Source organism: Pundamilia nyererei, unplaced genomic scaffold (assembly GCF_000239375.1).
Source record: "Pundamilia nyererei isolate P.nyererei 1_Seehausen unplaced genomic scaffold, PunNye1.0 scaffold00002, whole genome shotgun sequence".
Lineage (NCBI taxonomy): Eukaryota > Metazoa > Chordata > Actinopteri > Cichliformes > Cichlidae > Pundamilia > Pundamilia nyererei.
The window spans coordinates 6243235-6260990 of record NW_005187403.1 but is presented as its reverse complement, the minus strand read 5'-3'; the positions used below and the strand labels follow the sequence as shown (position 1 = coordinate 6260990).

At 40.8% G+C, this 17756-nt stretch overlaps 2 protein-coding genes across 3 annotated transcripts in view; one reads left to right on the top strand and one right to left on the bottom strand.

Moving 5' to 3' along the window:
* Window positions 1-366: 366 nt before the first annotated feature.
* Window positions 367-11090, top strand: ark2ca (arkadia (RNF111) C-terminal like ring finger ubiquitin ligase 2Ca). 2 transcript variants are annotated; one of them, XM_005720287.2, is made up of 8 exons: window positions 367-638; window positions 7391-7691; window positions 7781-7906; window positions 8051-8180; window positions 8265-8369; window positions 8600-8695; window positions 8795-8895; window positions 10461-11090. In XM_005720287.2, the coding sequence occupies exons 1-8, from the start codon at window positions 578-580 to the stop codon at window positions 10576-10578; spliced, it is 1038 nt and encodes a 345-aa protein (XP_005720344.1). In that variant the 5' UTR covers window positions 367-577; the 3' UTR covers window positions 10579-11090. The 2 variants fall into 2 exon arrangements, with proteins under 2 accessions (XP_005720344.1, XP_005720343.1); XM_005720286.2 differs by lacking the exon at window positions 367-638 and adding an exon at window positions 3352-5467.
* A 5485-nt stretch (window positions 11091-16575) lies between these two features.
* loxhd1a (lipoxygenase homology PLAT domains 1a) overlaps window positions 16576-17756 on the bottom strand; it is a 32508-nt gene continuing 31327 nt past the window's right edge. The window contains exons 43-44 of the mRNA XM_005720285.2: window positions 17249-17404; window positions 16576-17133 (exon numbers count right to left, since the gene is read on the bottom strand). Of these exons, the coding sequence (XP_005720342.2) occupies window positions 16653-17133; window positions 17249-17404 (637 nt within the window). The 3' untranslated portion in view covers window positions 16576-16652. The remainder of the gene's footprint in view (window positions 17134-17248; window positions 17405-17756) is intronic.

Below are 17756 nucleotides of genomic sequence, written 5' to 3'. Positions count from 1 at the left end.
ACATATATTGGGTAATACTGGTGTTGTTAACTGTGCCAGTATAGTATTTCTGATATTTATCTGTAGTATCACATCAATTTTAAAAGTGTAACGAAAACATAGTGTAATGAAAACTTGAACCTATTTTAAAAGGGGAGAGGGGGGCAAGAAAGACCAAAATAGAAAAATATTTGCAATTAGTCACCAAAGCTGTCAAATAAATGCAGTGAAGCAGAAGTCAAAACTTTCATAAAAAAAATACTTGAGTAAAGCCTGGTGAGGTAAAGTTCCGTTTATTTCAGGCTCCGTGATAAACTATAGCCATAAGGTACCATCAGATCTAAATGTTCCAGCCACGAAAGTACCCCGCACTGTGCGTGCGGATGGGAAGGATATCTCCGCCCAGGCACTGATCCTATTGGCGGATCCCGCTGTCAAATCCGGAGGGTCCTGCTCGGAAGGCTCCACTGATTGGCTACAGGGGTCTGTGTGTGTGTGCAGGCAGCGCAGTCTGTTTGAATGTGCTGGTGACTGAAGAGGATCATTTCCATGGACCATCTGTCTTACTGGCTGCGCACAAAACAAAGAAGGACCCAGGATGGTTTTAGTGCATGTCGGATATCTGGTTCTCCCCGTCTTCGGCTCAGTTAGAAACAGAGGTATGAGGAGCTTTATGTTCTCTCTTTTTTTTTTCTAACGCTAACCCCGAAATAATACTTCTTCATTACTTGTCTTAAATATCCACAGATGATGTAAACAGAGCTGACACCTGCTAGCTAAAAGCGAGCCAACGTAACAGCGAGCGATACCGAAATTATATTAGCCTTCTTGCTAGCTGTAGCCGAACCGAGACCGCTAATGAAGCGACCGAAGACGTGAGCCCTCAAATGCCGACGAAGACGTTGTGTTTCGGGCCTGTAAACCGCACTAAAAGGACTTCAGCTGTCAAGCGGCAGCTTTTCTTTTCCCCTTTTCATTTTTTTCTTTTTTACCCTCGGCGGCTAGCGCGCTTCTGTCTGGTTTATCTATTTATCCCTGCGCCTTGTTTATGTGTGTGCCGTCGCCGCTAGCTACTACAGCCCGGACAACAACGGCAGATTAATACTAGCCCAGCTTTATTTAGCTTACAACCTCCACAGGGGTTTCTTAAATTATGAATTTAGCCAAGCTAGGGTAGACCTCTGAATCCAAAGTGACCGAGTGTATTGCTATTTTCTTCTATTTTGCTCCTTTGTGTGCATCCTTTAAAAAAATCTCATTTCTGCGAGTTACTTTAACTGGATGGTTCTTCCACTGAAAGACAGCATTAGGCTAATCGGTGTAAATTAGTATAAGCATATGACTGGTTTTTAATGCGAATAGGCTTTAACATTTTTGGAGCATGTCCCCGTCAAACCTCTAATAAAAATAATAATAAAAAAAATTCCCTGCAAATTTCGCTGCAGGTGCTCCAGTAGTGAAACAGCATAAAATCCGTTTAATAGGGCATAACAACAATAACATCATCCTCCACTGCAGCAGGGCTCTCTGTGTTGATTATGTAATAATAATAGTAATTTGTCGTGCATTGTTAAAACTACATGCAGTAGCACCAATGATTTCATTGTGCTTTTATTTGTGTTCTTTTTTCCTGTTCCATAGTATCGAGGCTGGCTCTACATTCCGCATTTCTCAGACCTTTGTCCCCCTCCATTGTGTAGCTAACGATCATCTGCTGCTGTCTGCCGTAGCCTCTGCCTGTTCTCTGCATCTAGCTGTATTGTGAACCCCTTCTTCCTCATTTCCTCTTTCCATCTGAAGACGACATTGGCATTAAAACAGAGTTCCCACTCATACCGTATCCTTCTGTGTAACAGACTAAAGAATAACACTCTCTGTAGAAAACAGTTTGTCTTAATTTAAACTGTCATGTTGCTCTTTAGTGAATAACCCATTGTAGCGTTAGACTTTACTACAGACTGTCATTGTGATTCTCCCATTCAGTGTGGATAGACTACATTCTGCTGTAAATTTCTGTAAAGTGGATACATTTTGATCCTCCCCTCCCCGATTCGATTACAGCCAGGCTTGATCGAACTCGTTGATTACTCTCCTCACAAAGGTGCATTGTACCGTCTTTTTGTTGTCAAAGAAGCACTTTACAATTGCTATTACTAATAATCTTGTTATCCTGATAATCACTAATTGGCATGCAGCGCTTAAGTCATTTTGTTTTTGGCGACGTTATGTTTTTTTTCCACATTTGAAGGTCCACTGCACCTGTTAATGGTTGCTGGTCATAATCCTATCCATGTGTCAAAGCATTTGTCCCTGCTAGCTGAGTGGACTTCACAATAAATTGGAGAGATGTGAATCTAAACCCATTTTGCCATTTTTGCAGCGCCCCACCACCACTACCACTCCCTCTCAAATCTTACCTCCAGCACCTCCAGAATGCTATCCATTTTACAGGGATGTGTATATCCTGCACTGCTGTAGATCTCCTTTTTTAGAATCAAAATGTCTTTTTTATTCTTTGGTTGTGGTTTTTCTGCCTTATGTTCTTGTATTAGATCCTAATGCATGGTCATTTTATACTTTTGTTTTTCCACATTGAACAGCAGATTCCAATGTAATCTTTGTGAAGAGATGTCCCTGCTGTACTGAAATGTGCTGTAAGCATACACATCTACTCATTGGATGCTGCTTCTGTTCTGTTAACCCTACAGAGAGCATGGTCAGGCCTTGCCTTTGGTCTTTATTTGCATGGGATTATTATTATTATTATGCTTATGTAGAGTCTCTTACTCTTATTATTACTATTATCACACAGTGCCACACATACTAATATTTTTCCAATAAAGACTGTAGTTTTCTTCCTAACCTTCAGTGTGCTTTTTGCTGATTTCCATGTGTTCCTCCCCCTCCTCCCTCCACACTGTGCTGTCACTGAGACGGTCCCCTCACTCTATATGTGCTCTCATTTCTCAGCTGTCTTTGACAGAGTTTCTTCAGGTTGCCACACTGCTTACTTTGGAGTAGGGGCAAGCACATTTTCTTTCCATTTTTAAAATGCAAAGGCATGTTTGATATTGAAACCTCGACACTGACATTTCCTGTTACAGGCTGTCATTCCGTCCAAATCCATACACTATCTATAGACCAAAACACAGTCTCTCTCACAGCCAATCATTGGTGTTAACATTGTGAGCAATATGGGTGAAATCATGGTATGTGTAATATATATATTTTTAAATATAGTTAATAGAAGTATATTGCAAAAAAACACTCAAAAGGAGTTAAATAGTAAATAAAAATACAAGTGTTTAATAATAAAAATTTAAAAAAAGCTGGCATGCTATATAAAATGAAAATAAAACAATATAATTTGCAAGCACGTTAAACCCTATATTTAAAAAATAAAATAAAAGTGAATTAATGAAGCACAAAATAGAATTTAAGGATTATTCAGGCCTTTTTCCTTTTCTTTATGGAAAACATAAATAAGTTCTTGTTTTGAATTTGATGCCAGCAAAATCTTTCAAATAAGTTGCGACAGGGGCATGTTTACCACAGAGTTGCATCAGCTCTTCTAACAACACTCTTCAAGGGCTTGGAAACTATGGCAGACCGGTTGCTGTAGATTTGAAAGAAACATGTTTTCATGGAAGATTTCAGCAGCTCAACACTTCAGAGCCCCCTTTGTTATATACATGTTATTTATTTATCTTTGGTTCGCATTATCTAGAATGTTGATACTGGGTGATGGCCCTGACCTGTTTAGCCCCTGGACTCACTCGGTACAGATCCATACTGCTGTAATTCGTGAGGAATGTTGTTTTGCACGGTCTTGCTGAAAAAAAAGCAAAGGCTTTCCAAAAAAGAAGTCATCTGATCCGATACCTGTACATATCAAATTGTTCAGCATTAATGGCGATTTCACAGATTTGTGAAAGCACCATCAAGATTTGTGAAGTTACTCATAATATTGCTCACTAATGTATGCGCATATCATCAGGAATGGTGCCATTCTTCTGAATTATATTTATGTATAATTTGTTTGTTTTTCACAGTGGTTTTGAGAAGTTGTTTAGTCCACTTCACAGATTTCCACCACAGAACTGAAATGGCGCTGAAGAGCACTGCCGTTCAGTGTTGGTTTTCAGCTTTCCCCCTGAATACAGAGAATTCTTAGAATTCCCTTAATCTTTTAAACAACACTGAACTGGAGATTATATAACCCAGTGATAGTGGAAGATTATGGAGATTGTGTTTTACTTTGAAAAAAAAAACCCACTGGTGAAACACTCAACATAGTTGCATCTAAAAGACTCTCTTTTTAAACCCAATTACAAAATTGATCTATTTTCAGTTTACCCAATTGGAATCAATACTGTTTTTTAGAAGAGGTTTCAGGCATTTTACTAGCTGGGTTTTCCCATCTTTTTGGCCCCTGTCCTAAAAAGTATAGCTTACAATTTAAACTGAGTGTATATAAAACACAACAACAAAAACAAAAACAGGAAAGAAAAATAGGATAGTCATTTTTTTCTCTTCATCACAAAATCAGTACTGCTACCTTACCTTGTACCTTAGCAAGATGCCTTGAACAAAAGCCACCAAGTGGCTTTGTCTTACAAAGACAAAAACTACCTTTCAGCACATCTGTCAATCATTCATCGACATGTTTTAACTGAAAAGTGTAAAAGTACTATCCACTAGATAAGAGATAATGACTACCTATTAATTGGTGAGTTTTGCCTACATATTGAGTTTGCTGCCTCCTGGCTCTAGCCTTTAACATCAGTACTCAGCTATAAGAGCAATGTAGACTTGACCTCCAGCACAAAGTGAACAAGTAGACAGTCCTAAATGTCTAGCTATTCCTTTTTGCAGTCTCCAAATGGGTACCGCAAAGACAATACAGAGGTTCAATAATTAAATGGTGGCTGCTCAGTCTGCATTTAAACTTGTGTCTCTGTGGTATGCTGTCAGGTCCTCAGCTGGTGTTTTTCTTTATTAGCACAACAGACCATGACACATTTATATTCATGTTGCCTTTCTAGCTGGTGACAGCAGCATAACTAAACCCAGTTAGGCTAACGTTGTTTCTCAAGCACAGATAATGTGTTAAACTCTGAGTAATGAGTGCAAATGAAATAAAAGAAGTCACATTTTTTTTGTTAGTAGTAACTCATTTCTCTTTACATGCTGGCTATGCACATCAGCCGGCTGTGTAATGACTTTTCATTTTCATCAAATCTTCAGTTTTTTAGACATCTGTTGTGTTTCTCTTTAGATGCTTCTTTGAAAAGTGTCCAAGTGGGACGCTTTTCTTCCATTTTAACACTTGACTCAGCTGCGTGAACCTTACATCTGCGCGCAGTGTCTGAAAAAGGCTAAAGGTGTGTCCGAGGCACAGCCATGTGTGCTCTGCAGCTGACTTCTAAATATTCCAGCAGCTGCACTGCATGTGCGGCTGCACTGATACAAAACCACGAAAAGCAAGGTCAGCACAATGGTTTTCCAAGCATGTGCATGTTATGCTGGATTTTTTTTTTCTTCACCAAGTGCAGCTGTACAACACATGCACTGATTTTGCCTCATTAATCCTCACCTTCTGATGGTGAGTGTTATAATCGGCGACCTCAGCAGGTGTGGGGATGGTTTCTGCCTAATGGGAGACCAGTGAGACAGGCAGAGGACAGGAGTGTGTTAGAGAGGAGGTGTGATGTAAAGCTGCAGTGACTTCAGGAGGAGTGGAGGGAGAGAGAAAGAAAAGAGTTGAGGTTCCATGTCAGACTGCTGCAGTCGCAGGTGGGTGGGGCTTGCTGGCTGTCACTCACTGTGGGACACCATGCTGCAGCCATGCTGTGGGGGAGGGGCCGCCTGTGCAGCAGCTGAGGGGAGAGGATAGGTGGAAGGGTGTGTGTGTGTGTGTGTGTGTGTGTGTGTGTTTCTGTCTGTGAGTCAAAGACAAAGCCTCAGATGTAACAGTGGAAACATCAGGGCTGCTGCTGCTGGCAGCTCTGCAGTACGTCAAATATTAATGCCAGCAGTTCATGCTGTGAAAAGCTCCCAGACACAAATAATCTGATATTTACCCTGAACTCCACACAACAGTCCAGCTTTGCCGGGTCACAGGCTTCATGCAAAACTGATGCACAGCCTTTAACCAATCCAAGCCACCAGTCTGCCATTTCTGCTCTACTTCCTCAACCAAATGCTGTTTTTCTCTTTGCCCGTGGCTCTCTGGGTTCACTGGCTTTCCATGTCCCGAGGCTATATCCAACAAAGCAAAGCCAGACAAATATGTCGTTTCAGCAACAAAAAACAGAGCATTTTGGGAAATGCGTTTGTTTCATCTGCACAGGACTTTATCAAATCATAACCACTTCCCTGCACATCTAACTCTCCTTAATTGATTTGCTACGTCTTAAAAAAACAGTGAAGTAAAAGCAATATTTCATTTTCTGCCGTTGAGAAATGTTACACACTTGTTAAATTTTAAATTAGATCTCAACTCAGTGAACCAGCTACTGTTAATTAAACTTGTCAGGAAATATTAAGTATGTCATAGACCATTAACAAAGAGCCAAATCTACAATGTGGCTTCATGTTATTGTTTGAAAGATTATGAGTAAACAGTTTAAATGGGCAGTTCTTATTCACGGGACATGCAAAGACACAATACTGACATATTTACGTATACACTGTCCTCCAGACCCCGCTGTCTGCTTTCCTCTCCAGAGGAAATTTAGAGAAGCTTTAATTGGAAGTTAAAGGAGTAATACTCTCAGCTTGCTTCCAGCATTCATTTCTGTGAGCTCTGAGTAATTTGTATTGATTGTTTTGTGCAAGTGCAACACCAAGGTGACTCAGTGGGACTAGCACACAACCTCCCATCTTCTCTGCTTAGTAGGAAGGGTGGAGAGAAGACAAAAATGAAAGCCCATAAACTTTTCAGACTTTCTTGATGGCTATGGTGCATTACTATTATCTGACTCTTTTGTTGAGAAAGTCTCAGTTTAATATGTTCCTTCAAACAGCAAACGCAATAAAAATAACAGAGTTTGAAACTATTGGTTTTGCTGGGATTCGTTTTGGAAATACCCTAGACCCCCAGTTAGTGAGGATGCGTCTTTCCTGTTGGCTGCACATGGCAAGTGGAGACGCAGACCATTGAGTGAAATCCGTCTGTGGGTTTAGTTGGTGCTCCACAGGGTTCTCCATGTCTGCGTCGTCCATCTGCTGTTTTGTCTGTCTTGTCTCTTCCTGTGTCACGTTCCTCTCTGCGTGGTTGGTTTTTAAATGTGTTTGTGTCTTTTTTACGAGTGTGTGCGAAAGTGCTGTTGGTTCGTCTCCTTGTCGTGTAAGTTTCAGTGAAAGCGATCGCAGCTCCGTTTTGATCCCTCGCATTTATTCCCAATAGGAGCGCACTTCACCAGGCATCAACACAGCCATGCTACCTCCTGCCGACACTTTCACCTGGGTGCTCCCCAGGCACCCATCTCAGCTGAGTTTCCTTTAGGACATGCCAGCCAGCCCCCGCAGACAGGCCTGGCCACCCACCTGCCCCCGACGCACCATCCACCCCTCACTGCCCTGCCCGGACCCCCTCAGTTTCAGGATGTGCCGGGGCCTTCATTCCTACCTCAGGCCTTACACCAGCAATACCTCATCCAGCAGCAGCTCCTCGAAGCGCAGCATCGCAGGATCCTCCCACACTCCAGGTAGTGACCCTTGCATCCATACAAACACAACTAAAAAAACAAACAAAAAACTGAGATATTTTTTAAATCAAATCTCTATCTAATTACAGAAGAGCCCAGGAGCGTATTCCCCTGAACCCTCACAGACTGCGTTCGGGCTACGAGTACTCCCCGCCTCTCCATGTTCCTCAGCCAATGACACAACAACCGCGGTACCTGGCCGAAGGCACCGACTGGTGAGTCACCGTTGGGGATTAACGAGAATCCTGCAGAGTTGAGAAATGATCCCGTCTTTTTTTTATCTTTCCACCCATCTGTCTGTCTGCCACATTGCCTGGCATGGGCTATGTTAATTTAGCCACGTTCCTCTCTTTCTGCAGGGATCTCAGCGTAGATGCTGGCCTCCCTCACCATCAGTACCAGCTCCAGCAGCTTCCGCAGCACTATCAGCATTACCTGGCCTCCCCTCGAATGCATCACTTTCCCAGGAACACATCCTCTGCACAAGTGGTATGTTGGTCACTTCCTCAGGTGGCCTTGGATAGCTTGATAGTCTATATTCCTGCTGTAATATAATGAAGGATTTTGTTGTAGGTTGTGCATGAAATCAGAAACTACCCATACCCCCAGCTTCACCTGTTGGCGCTGCAAAGTTTAAATCCTTCGAGGCACGCCACTGCTGTGCGAGAAAGCTATGAGGTAAATCTGACTGTCCATCTATCAAACTCTGCACCTTCCTACGGTGTCACTTTAAGTTATATGTACTAATTGTTCTCTAGCTTTTAATCAGTATGAGCTTCATACGCAGATTTTTTTCATTCTTTCCTGACCATGAAAACAGCAGTGAACCAAACCATTTGTTGTCCATGTAGTAGCTTTTTCTCTTTTTAGCATTCTGGTTCATTTTATTAACTGGGCTGTTCCTGCAGGAGCTGCTGCAGCTGGAGGATCGACTGGGGAGCGTTAGCAGAGGAGCTGTTCAGACAACCATAGAGAGATTTACTTTTCCACACAAATACAAGAAGGTATGGCAGATGAGACAAAAATCTGTTGAACGTTTGCTTTTTTCCCCCCTTTGTTTTGACCCTACATTTCTGTCTCTCTGTAATGTGACCCACGAACAGAGAAAGCCCCTGCAGTTGAAGATTGGGGAGGAGGAGGAAACAGATGTTGATGAAAAATGTACCATATGTTTGTCCATGCTGGAGGACGGAGAAGATGTCAGGTAATAATTACTTTGTAGACCCAGAAATCATAAAAAAGAGAAGTGCACTTATTCTGAGTGAGTTAAATGGGAAAATCTATACCAAATTGATTTGATGGGAAACATGATGCTGCAGGCTGCAGATGATGAGCTTAGCTCAGAGATGCATTGCAGGATGGGTCTAGACAGCAGGGACTGATGGGGAAGACGAGATGGAAGCCGGACTTCCTTTTCTATTATCGTAGACAATATGACATCATTGAAAGACTGATAAGCTAATTGCCTGAGTGAGACATCAAGCAATTGCAAGAGATAAAAGAGGCACGACTACAGGAATTACTGTACCATTACCATTATCAGCGTTGCCTTCTAACATTTTTGTCTGATTTTTGTTTTCCACTTTATAATAAATATCACTTTACCTGACTTATTGTCAGGTTTACTGATAATCATGATATGATACACCACATCTCTGTGTATTGTCTGCAAACTCCTCCTGTGCAGTCTGTAGCACAGCAGCCAAACGTTGCACACAGGTACATCTTAGGTCCCTGATGCTACTTAACCACCTACCAACAAGCTAAAGTGGACTATTTTTTAGCTTTTACAGAGCTATAACACCTTAAAATGTATATTATTTTGATTCAAGGACAGCAACATCTAATTGATACTTAAAAACTATGGTATATATGATATAATGTCATCAGGCTTCCTGGCAATAAAGGACTAATAGTCAGAACATGAGCATGGGCCTGTAAAAGTAAATATAATAAATCCAATATCAGTCATTTCATGAAATGCAGTCATTTCAAATCATCATTTCATCCACTGTCTATGTAATATAATGTAAGAGTTTCTGACAAATACCAAGTATTTACTTCTTCCCATTGTGTTTCTGCCGACCTTCTGAGCAAATCAGTCATGAGAATCTTTCCAGTCCTGTACCACATGTGTGCATAAATGAGCCTCTGCTATGAGCTGTTGCCAGACAAATAGCTGAGACTCTAGGAAGCTTCTGATCATGGCTAAGAAATAGTCCAATCTCAAGCCACCCACATACCAAAATTTAGTTACATTTTTTTTTTGATAGTTGTATTTTCACATGGAGACAAAAATCCCCTTTAGTGTTGCATCAGGAAAGGCATCCACCATAAAACTGATCAAACATGCAGAACTACCTGCTGCAGTGACCCCTTATGAAAATGGTGCTGCCAAAAGTAGCCTGTATGCAGAGGCAGAAGCATGGCAACAACCTGCTTTTCAAATGCTGGAATTATAATCCCTAAAATGTTCTGTTCCATTACGCACATGCATTTGAAACAGTGGTTGGGAGGGAATTTTTAGGTAACAAGAACTGTCCCCCTGGGTGAGGCGAGAGGATCGGTTTGCAACATAAGAGTCTCAGCTGTCTGAGAGGCATTTGGGACTGACTACTCAACAACAAAAGTTGTCTCTACATGCCTGAATGAACAGAATTAACTCCCCGAGGGTCTTTTTAAGCTCACAACTGTATGCACTGGAAAAGTAACACACAGTCATGTGAATCCACACTGACCCTAAAGTTTGTCTCTCTTCCTATCCTGCAGGAGGCTGCCCTGCATGCACCTCTTCCACCAGGGCTGCGTGGACCAATGGCTGGCCACCAGCAGAAAGTGTCCAATCTGTCGAGTTGACATCGAAACACAGCTGAACCCCGACAGCTGATGAGATTCGACACTCTCGTGATTCAGTCGCCCTCGTGGTGCGATTCTTGCTTTCTTCCACCTCCGGCTCGCCAGCCTCCCCCACCTTACCCTACCCCACCCCACCTCCCTCGACCTCCTCCTTCCCGTCGGGTGCTTTGCCAAATGTCTCCAGACTTCATGTGACATCACCACCCTTCTGAGTCACGCTTTACTGAGCCAAGCCAGGAAAACTAACTGCACGGAGAGGCCGCAAAGGACTCTCTTTATATAGAAGCACATCCCTCTGGAAGCAAAAGACACACTAACAAACAAATACTCATATACACAGGGTTTACTTGTAGCTTGCTGGTCTTACGTGGGGTTGTTGTTGCTGTTGTGGTGTTGTACTGTAGGTAGCCTGGGGCTGTGTAGCATGTCCTCAAAGCCATGAGTTAATGTCCTGAGACTAGAAAACACATAACCCCAGACCTAGCTGGCTACTTTTCTCTCTTCTCTTCAATCTCTCTCTCTTGCTCTCTTTTTACACACACATATATATACACACACACACACACACACACACACACACACAAATATATATTTCTCTCTTTTTAAACACAATCAAAATGAATATTCTGCCACGCAAGAAAGCTTAACAGAATCTAAATGCTCTGATGCCATGTTTACCTAAAGATCATTTGTGGTCGTAGTAGAGTAGCAGTAACCAATAAGTGAGATCTGGTGCGACCTCCTCGAGGCCAAGCACCAGCTAGCTGTGTGTTTTAATTCTCTCATGCAGCTTTTGACATTTCGCAGTACAGTTGTGCGTTTACCTTGGGTTGGTGTCATGTGCAGATGGTGTGATGTGATTAGGTCTCATTCACTGTCAGGGAAAACCCAGTGACTGCGATGTTTTTGTGTTTGAAATTGAAAAAAAGAAGAAGAAGAAGACAAAAAATAATAGTGTTTTCACCAAAATGCATTATGTCACAGTGTAGCTTGAATCTCCGCACAGGTTTTATGTCCACTGCCCATGCCATGTGTCACTTCAAGAGACTGCGTCTCACACAAACGTGTTAGGTGAAGAACACGGCCACTGGAGTGCTTATACAACACAAAACCAAAAGAAACAAAAAGAAAAAACACAAAAAAACCTGAAAAGGGATGAACAACAGAAGCTATCATGCACTGCAGAGCGAGGTGGGAGGATTTAGCTGCCCTTGTACCTGCATTTCCATCTGGCACTAGGCCAGTGGCAGAACAGTGCACACTAAAAAACAAAAAAGGAAGATTGCATGTTTCATTTTTTGGGTTTGGGGCTGTTGGCTGTGGTAGCGTTTCTTCACTTTTAAAAGGTACAGAGACGCCTGTGCATGACTTAGTTAATCTGAGCTGTGACTATCTTCTGAACACTAACAAATATTAATAATAATAATAATAATTTTTAAAAAGTCAGTGGTTTGCTCCCCTGACTTGTAGCGCGTGTCATCCGGTTCCCTTTGGTGGCGACCTTGGGATCCTGTTTTTTGATGTTTACCTTATTGCCTAAAGAACAAGCACATGTGACGATAGTTATAGCAACAAAAGTTTCTCCTCGGCATCGCGTTTGGTTTATATATAGGTACGGATTCATGCAGTGTTTTGAGCTGGGAGAGGAGCTTGCGTATTGATCTTGTGTTATATTTGTGTGACAGACCTCCCCTCGTGGTTGCTATGCTGGTTGCTATGCTGTATTTGCTAGAACATGTAGAAACGTGGTGCGACGGAGGCAGCCTCCCTCTCACAGTGCACACAGACACGAGACGACAGGACAGCAGGAAAGCATTCAGGCTGTTAAAACACACACTCTCTCTATCACCATTTCTTCTCTCTTTTTTTTTTACCCTTTGTGTCAGCTTGTCACTTCAGTTCCACAGAGCTGTGTGTGTTTGTGTGTGTGCGCGTGTGTTACAGGACGCCTTTAGGACCCTCACTGTCCTCTCTGCACTGTGATAGCATATAACAAGGGTAACACTTGGCCCAGAGACTCAATTAACAAGGCTTACTTCTTCCTGTCTTGTGCACTGCCAGTGTTGACACTGCCTCCTCCTGTAGTGGAGTCATCCGTGATGAAAGTTGTCATAGTTTACACAGGGTGTTGTCAGTTGAGATGCCTTAAGTATTTAACAATCATAATTTATTACTAACTGTAGATACTGTGGGTATGTATTTAATTTTATATAGTTTTTTTTTTCTTTTTCTGGAGTTGGGTTGACTGAATCATAATTTATTTATTTACAAATATAACATGAAAAGGCTATTAAAAAATGGATACCTCATGTTTTTTGGTTGCATTGTTTTAAATGGGAATGCTTTGCATGCAGTTGTACTTTTTCGGAACACTAAAAGTAAAAAAAAAGAGGAAAAAAAGTTCTGCTGTTCGATCTCCACAAGCTGGCTGTGCGATGTTTACTGACCAAGGCTGAGCTACTGAGCCCGTTCTCTCTCTTTCTCTCTCTCTCTTCCTGTCTTCTATGTCTCTTTTTCTCTTTCATGTGGTGCTGTGGATCTTGGTTACATTCCATTCAATGCAATCTCTCCAATCCCCCATGCTGTGATGTAGTGAACAAACTGCAAGTGAATTGGTTTTGGTTTGTGACAATTTTTTTTCTTTTTTTTTCTTTCTTTTGCACTAACTTGTTTAAAATGGGAACCCTCTCACTGGCAAAAAAAATATTTTAGATTATTTAAATGAACTGGCTTTTATTTTTTTATGCTCTGCTTCTCACACAATGCACTAAGGGTCTTAATGAAACATGTTCCTTTGTTTTAACTCTTTGTGTTATCTCTTCAGTTGTCATCTCTCTAGTGTTTCTCTGTTCGTTGGTTTCTTATGTTGTTGTTTTTTTTCCCGAAATGCTTTGTAGATTTAAGCATAACAAGTGCCTCGCTTTAAGTGTTAGGGGATATTTCCATATAACGGAAACCATGAACAACAATCAGTCCATCCACCATGCCTTACTGGTTGCTTAGTTAATTAAGTGAATGGAAAACGAAGGAGCTGAGACAACATTTGACTAAAGCCATTATAATCAATCAATCCAAGTCAAGCTGTCCAAAAACTAGCTGCCGGTTTGTAGTACCGAAGCACTGCATTGCTGTGGAAATAGCTCTGACTATAAAGAGGCATGTTTCACCGTGGGCTTTACAGCGGTCCTTTCGATGTACTTCTCCATTCTGTTTTCTCCTCTTCTTTCCGTCTCCGTTTGATTTTACCGTCCGTCCGTCCCTCCTCTCCGACTCTCTCTCTGTTTGCTTTCACAGTCTAAAAAAGGAAGGCAAGGATTTAAAGCACAACCTTTTCTAAAGAACAAAAAACAAATGCATGTTTTCTCAGGTTTCAGTGTAGTCGCAATGGTTTCATAGTATATGGTGAAAATATATACAAAGAATATAACAGAAAAAAAATTATAAATTTTGTTGCTGCTTGAATCTGACAAAAACCAACAAGTGAAGAAACTATCCCAAAAAGTGCCAGTGAAAGGGCTGCCGCCATCCTTGTATGAAAACCTGCTGTTTAGCTGTGACTGCGCAATGTTTTTTCAAAATAGGATATTTTATCTGAAAATAGAACTATTTATCATTAATATTAAAGCAATAGCGCATTAAAATGGTTTTGAGCGTGTTGATGATGAAGTGGATGAGCCTGTTATGGGTAAATGTTAGATTTACATTTGGTGGAATTTTGTACTTTATTTATTATTACTACTACTAATAATGATGATAATGATCTCAAAGGTTGCATTGCTAAACCCAAACTGTTCTGTTTTTAATTTTTATTTTATTTCATGGCTTGTATATTATCCTTTTATATGTGCTCTTTTTGTAATAAACTTGATAAAATGGAAGTGAACCTATTTTTTCTTTTGTCTTTTTTTTAACCCCTCAAAATGCAGCAGTTTTGTACTTCATCCTTAGTTAAAGGTGAAGTCAGGTCATCAGGTTGTTTTATAGAGAAAAAAAAAAAAGATATTGTACTTATAAATTTATAGCGTTTTACGTATGTGGCTAGAGATCACCCACATGTCAAAAGCAGAGAAAAAAGAGAACTGTGGGTGTACTGTAAATATATGTTTTATCAGCTTTGATGGGATCTCCTTTACCAAAGAAGTGAAAATACAAAGAAAAGAGGCAACAGCATCTGGATATAAAGTCATCCTCTTCCTTCTCACCTCAAGTCTTATCTGCTGAACTGAAGTCAGGACTCTAAAACATAAAAATGTGTATAAACATCCTCATTTATTCCTAATATTATTCCAGTTACTTATTGTCAGAAGATTAGACTGTTATCTTTCTATCTCCAGCTAGCTGACAAAAGCTAACAACAACAGCAGCTGGTTTTAAGCTAACATTATGCTAGCTAATGTTAGGCTAAAGTATCCTAAAATTCCTAAAAATCCTAAAAATTCACACTTGATTACATTCTCACACCTTATAAGAGGTTATTCACTCAGAGCGTCAGAGTTCAGCAAAGCTACATCCACTTCAAAGACTGTTTCACAGAAGTTAACAGAGGCTACCAGCAGCAAAAACTATAGTGCTGCCTAATGTTCTGCATGTCCTCAACAACTCACCTTAGTATGGCTGTCATTGTTCAGACATGAGCTTCTCTGATTCAGTGACACATATTGGACTTGGAAATAGAGATAGGTGCTTCTTACTGGGCATTGACAGCTAAGGCAAACAGAAGACTGACAGCTTTTCACAAATAGGGAAAAACTCTTTCCAGATCTGGTCCAAACATTAATAGAAACTTGCCGACTGACCATGTCACCATGGGGAACAGTCTAAATTTAATGTTTATGGTCTCTCTTGACTGACTACAACATGCTTTTCCTTTGGCCTCCGTATCTAGGATTATACACTTGAATCAGGGACAAAAGTACTCAGTTGACTGATTTCTGCAATCTACTGACATGTAGCGGTTAGATTGTAATTCAAAAACCCGAAGAAATCATGGAATCTCTGTGTGTCCCTGTATTGTTGACTAGACATTAAAACAATTGTTTTGGGCCAAGGAAAAAGTTATAAATATAAAATTCATACACAATTACTTCTTAACTATCACTTTGACATATTTGAATGTCCCATTTGAGTCATTTATTTACCTGTTTAATGTAATGTCTAAATATCATTCTCCACAATTTGCATAGGATCATCAAAACTGAACAACAGAAGATTGGAAAATCATTGCCTGGTCTGTTGAGACTCAGTTTTTGCTGCAGAAATTCAGATGGTATGGTCAGAATTTTGTGTAAACAACATGAAAGCATGGATCTATCCTGCGTTGTATCAGTGATTCAGGCTGATACTGGTGATGGTGTAATAGTGTGGAGGAGATTTTCTTGGCACATGTTGGGACCCTCAGTATCAACTGAGCATCATTTTAACACCACAGCCTACCTGAGTATTGATGCTGACCGTGCCCATCCCTTTATGACCACAGTGTACCAGTCTCCTTCCAGCATAATAGTGCGACAGGTCACAAAGCTCAAATCAACTCAAACTGGTTTCTTGATTTGTTGAATGAATTCACTGCACATAAATTGTCTCCACAGTCACCGGATCTCAGTCCAATATAGCATCTTTGCAAGTTTGTGGAACTGAATATTTGCAACAACTGTGTAATGCAATCAGGTCAATATGGATCAAAATCTCTGAGGAATATTTCCAGCATTTTGTTTGCTGTGTTTAAGGCAAAAGGAGATGACTGTAATAGCAAAGTATAACTAATGAAGTGCCCAATGAGTGTATATTTCTACTTAACCAGACTTGAAGGTAAAGTTTAGACCTACCAGCAAGTCAGAAGTGAAGCTGAAAACTGGGTGTTATAAACAAATTGGATTTATTTATTCATTTGTTCATTTTATAAAATCTGTATTACAACAAAACAATGCAAAGAATCCCTGATATTTAAAAAGAATGGCACTTTCCTTTTTCCTGACCACATTAGACATCATCATGACATGTTTTTTTTAAATGTCTCAGTTCCTGAGATATAAAACTTGCTAGAAGCAGAATCTCTTTGGTCATTACTTTTAAACATAAGAGGACATGCTTGAGCTGTAGGGTTTTTTAGTATTTTGGGTAGATGGCCCTGGAGATTTTTCCATCTGCCTTCTTAGAGTCCAGCCATTTCCCGCAGAGAAAGATAGTGGTAACACCATTGGCTGTGTTGGTGACTTCCACACGATCGAGCAGCCAGCCAGGGCTGAGACCGGAGTTGTCGTGTTCTACCCGGACTTTCTGCAACTCCCCCATGTCCAGCATTTCCACAGAGAAACGGTCTGTTTGCCCACGTTCAAAAAGGTTACGAAACTTCTGACGCAGTTGCCTGCAACCCGAATCTCCATTGGAGCCATAGAGAGTAATGAAAACATTGGCATCGGTTCCTGCACCCTTTTCATCACCTGTGATGACGATGATCTCATATTTGACAGGTACCAGGCTTCGAGCTTTGCTTGCAAAGCTCTCGATGGTCTTTGTGCACTCAACGGTGATGAAATCGTCCCTCTTAGGAGAAAGAGGAATGAGGGAATTGCATTTGAAAATGTACCTGGAGATAATGGAGCAGAGCAGAAGGAATATAGTCTAACCATTTGAGAATATCAAGAAATTGTTTGATGGTGGAAAATAAATGAATGGCTACAGTGGGGAAGCAGCTGCCTTACTTGTTTCCCAGTTCTCTTTCGGTCACAACAACCTCCTCCACGTGCCAGTAAACCTCCCCCTTTACTTTCTTTCCATCCTTGGGTGTATGGCCCAGACAGATGCCAGCAATATCACCCAAGTTCTTGGATGAAAATTCAAACCTGTCAACATTTCCCCTAAAAAGAGAGAGGAACATGGATTCGTTGGTGAAAGTAGCTATTAGAGCAGGGCGATATGACCAAAAATATTTATCACGATATACATTTGAAAATTTGCGATAACGATATAACTGACGATATAATTGACACTAGACAAAATACTTTACAACTCCACAATTGTATTAGTGCAAAAAAACCCATCAATGTATTTTCACTTAAACAAGCAGCTGTTTTTTGCATTAAAGTTATATAAAAATGTAACAGTGCAAATGCAAATTCCTTGCTGACAGTTTAACCAAAAGGCATTTCCAGTGGAAATTGGCCAACATATCCTCAGCATAACCATGTATAATATCCACAAAACTTAAAA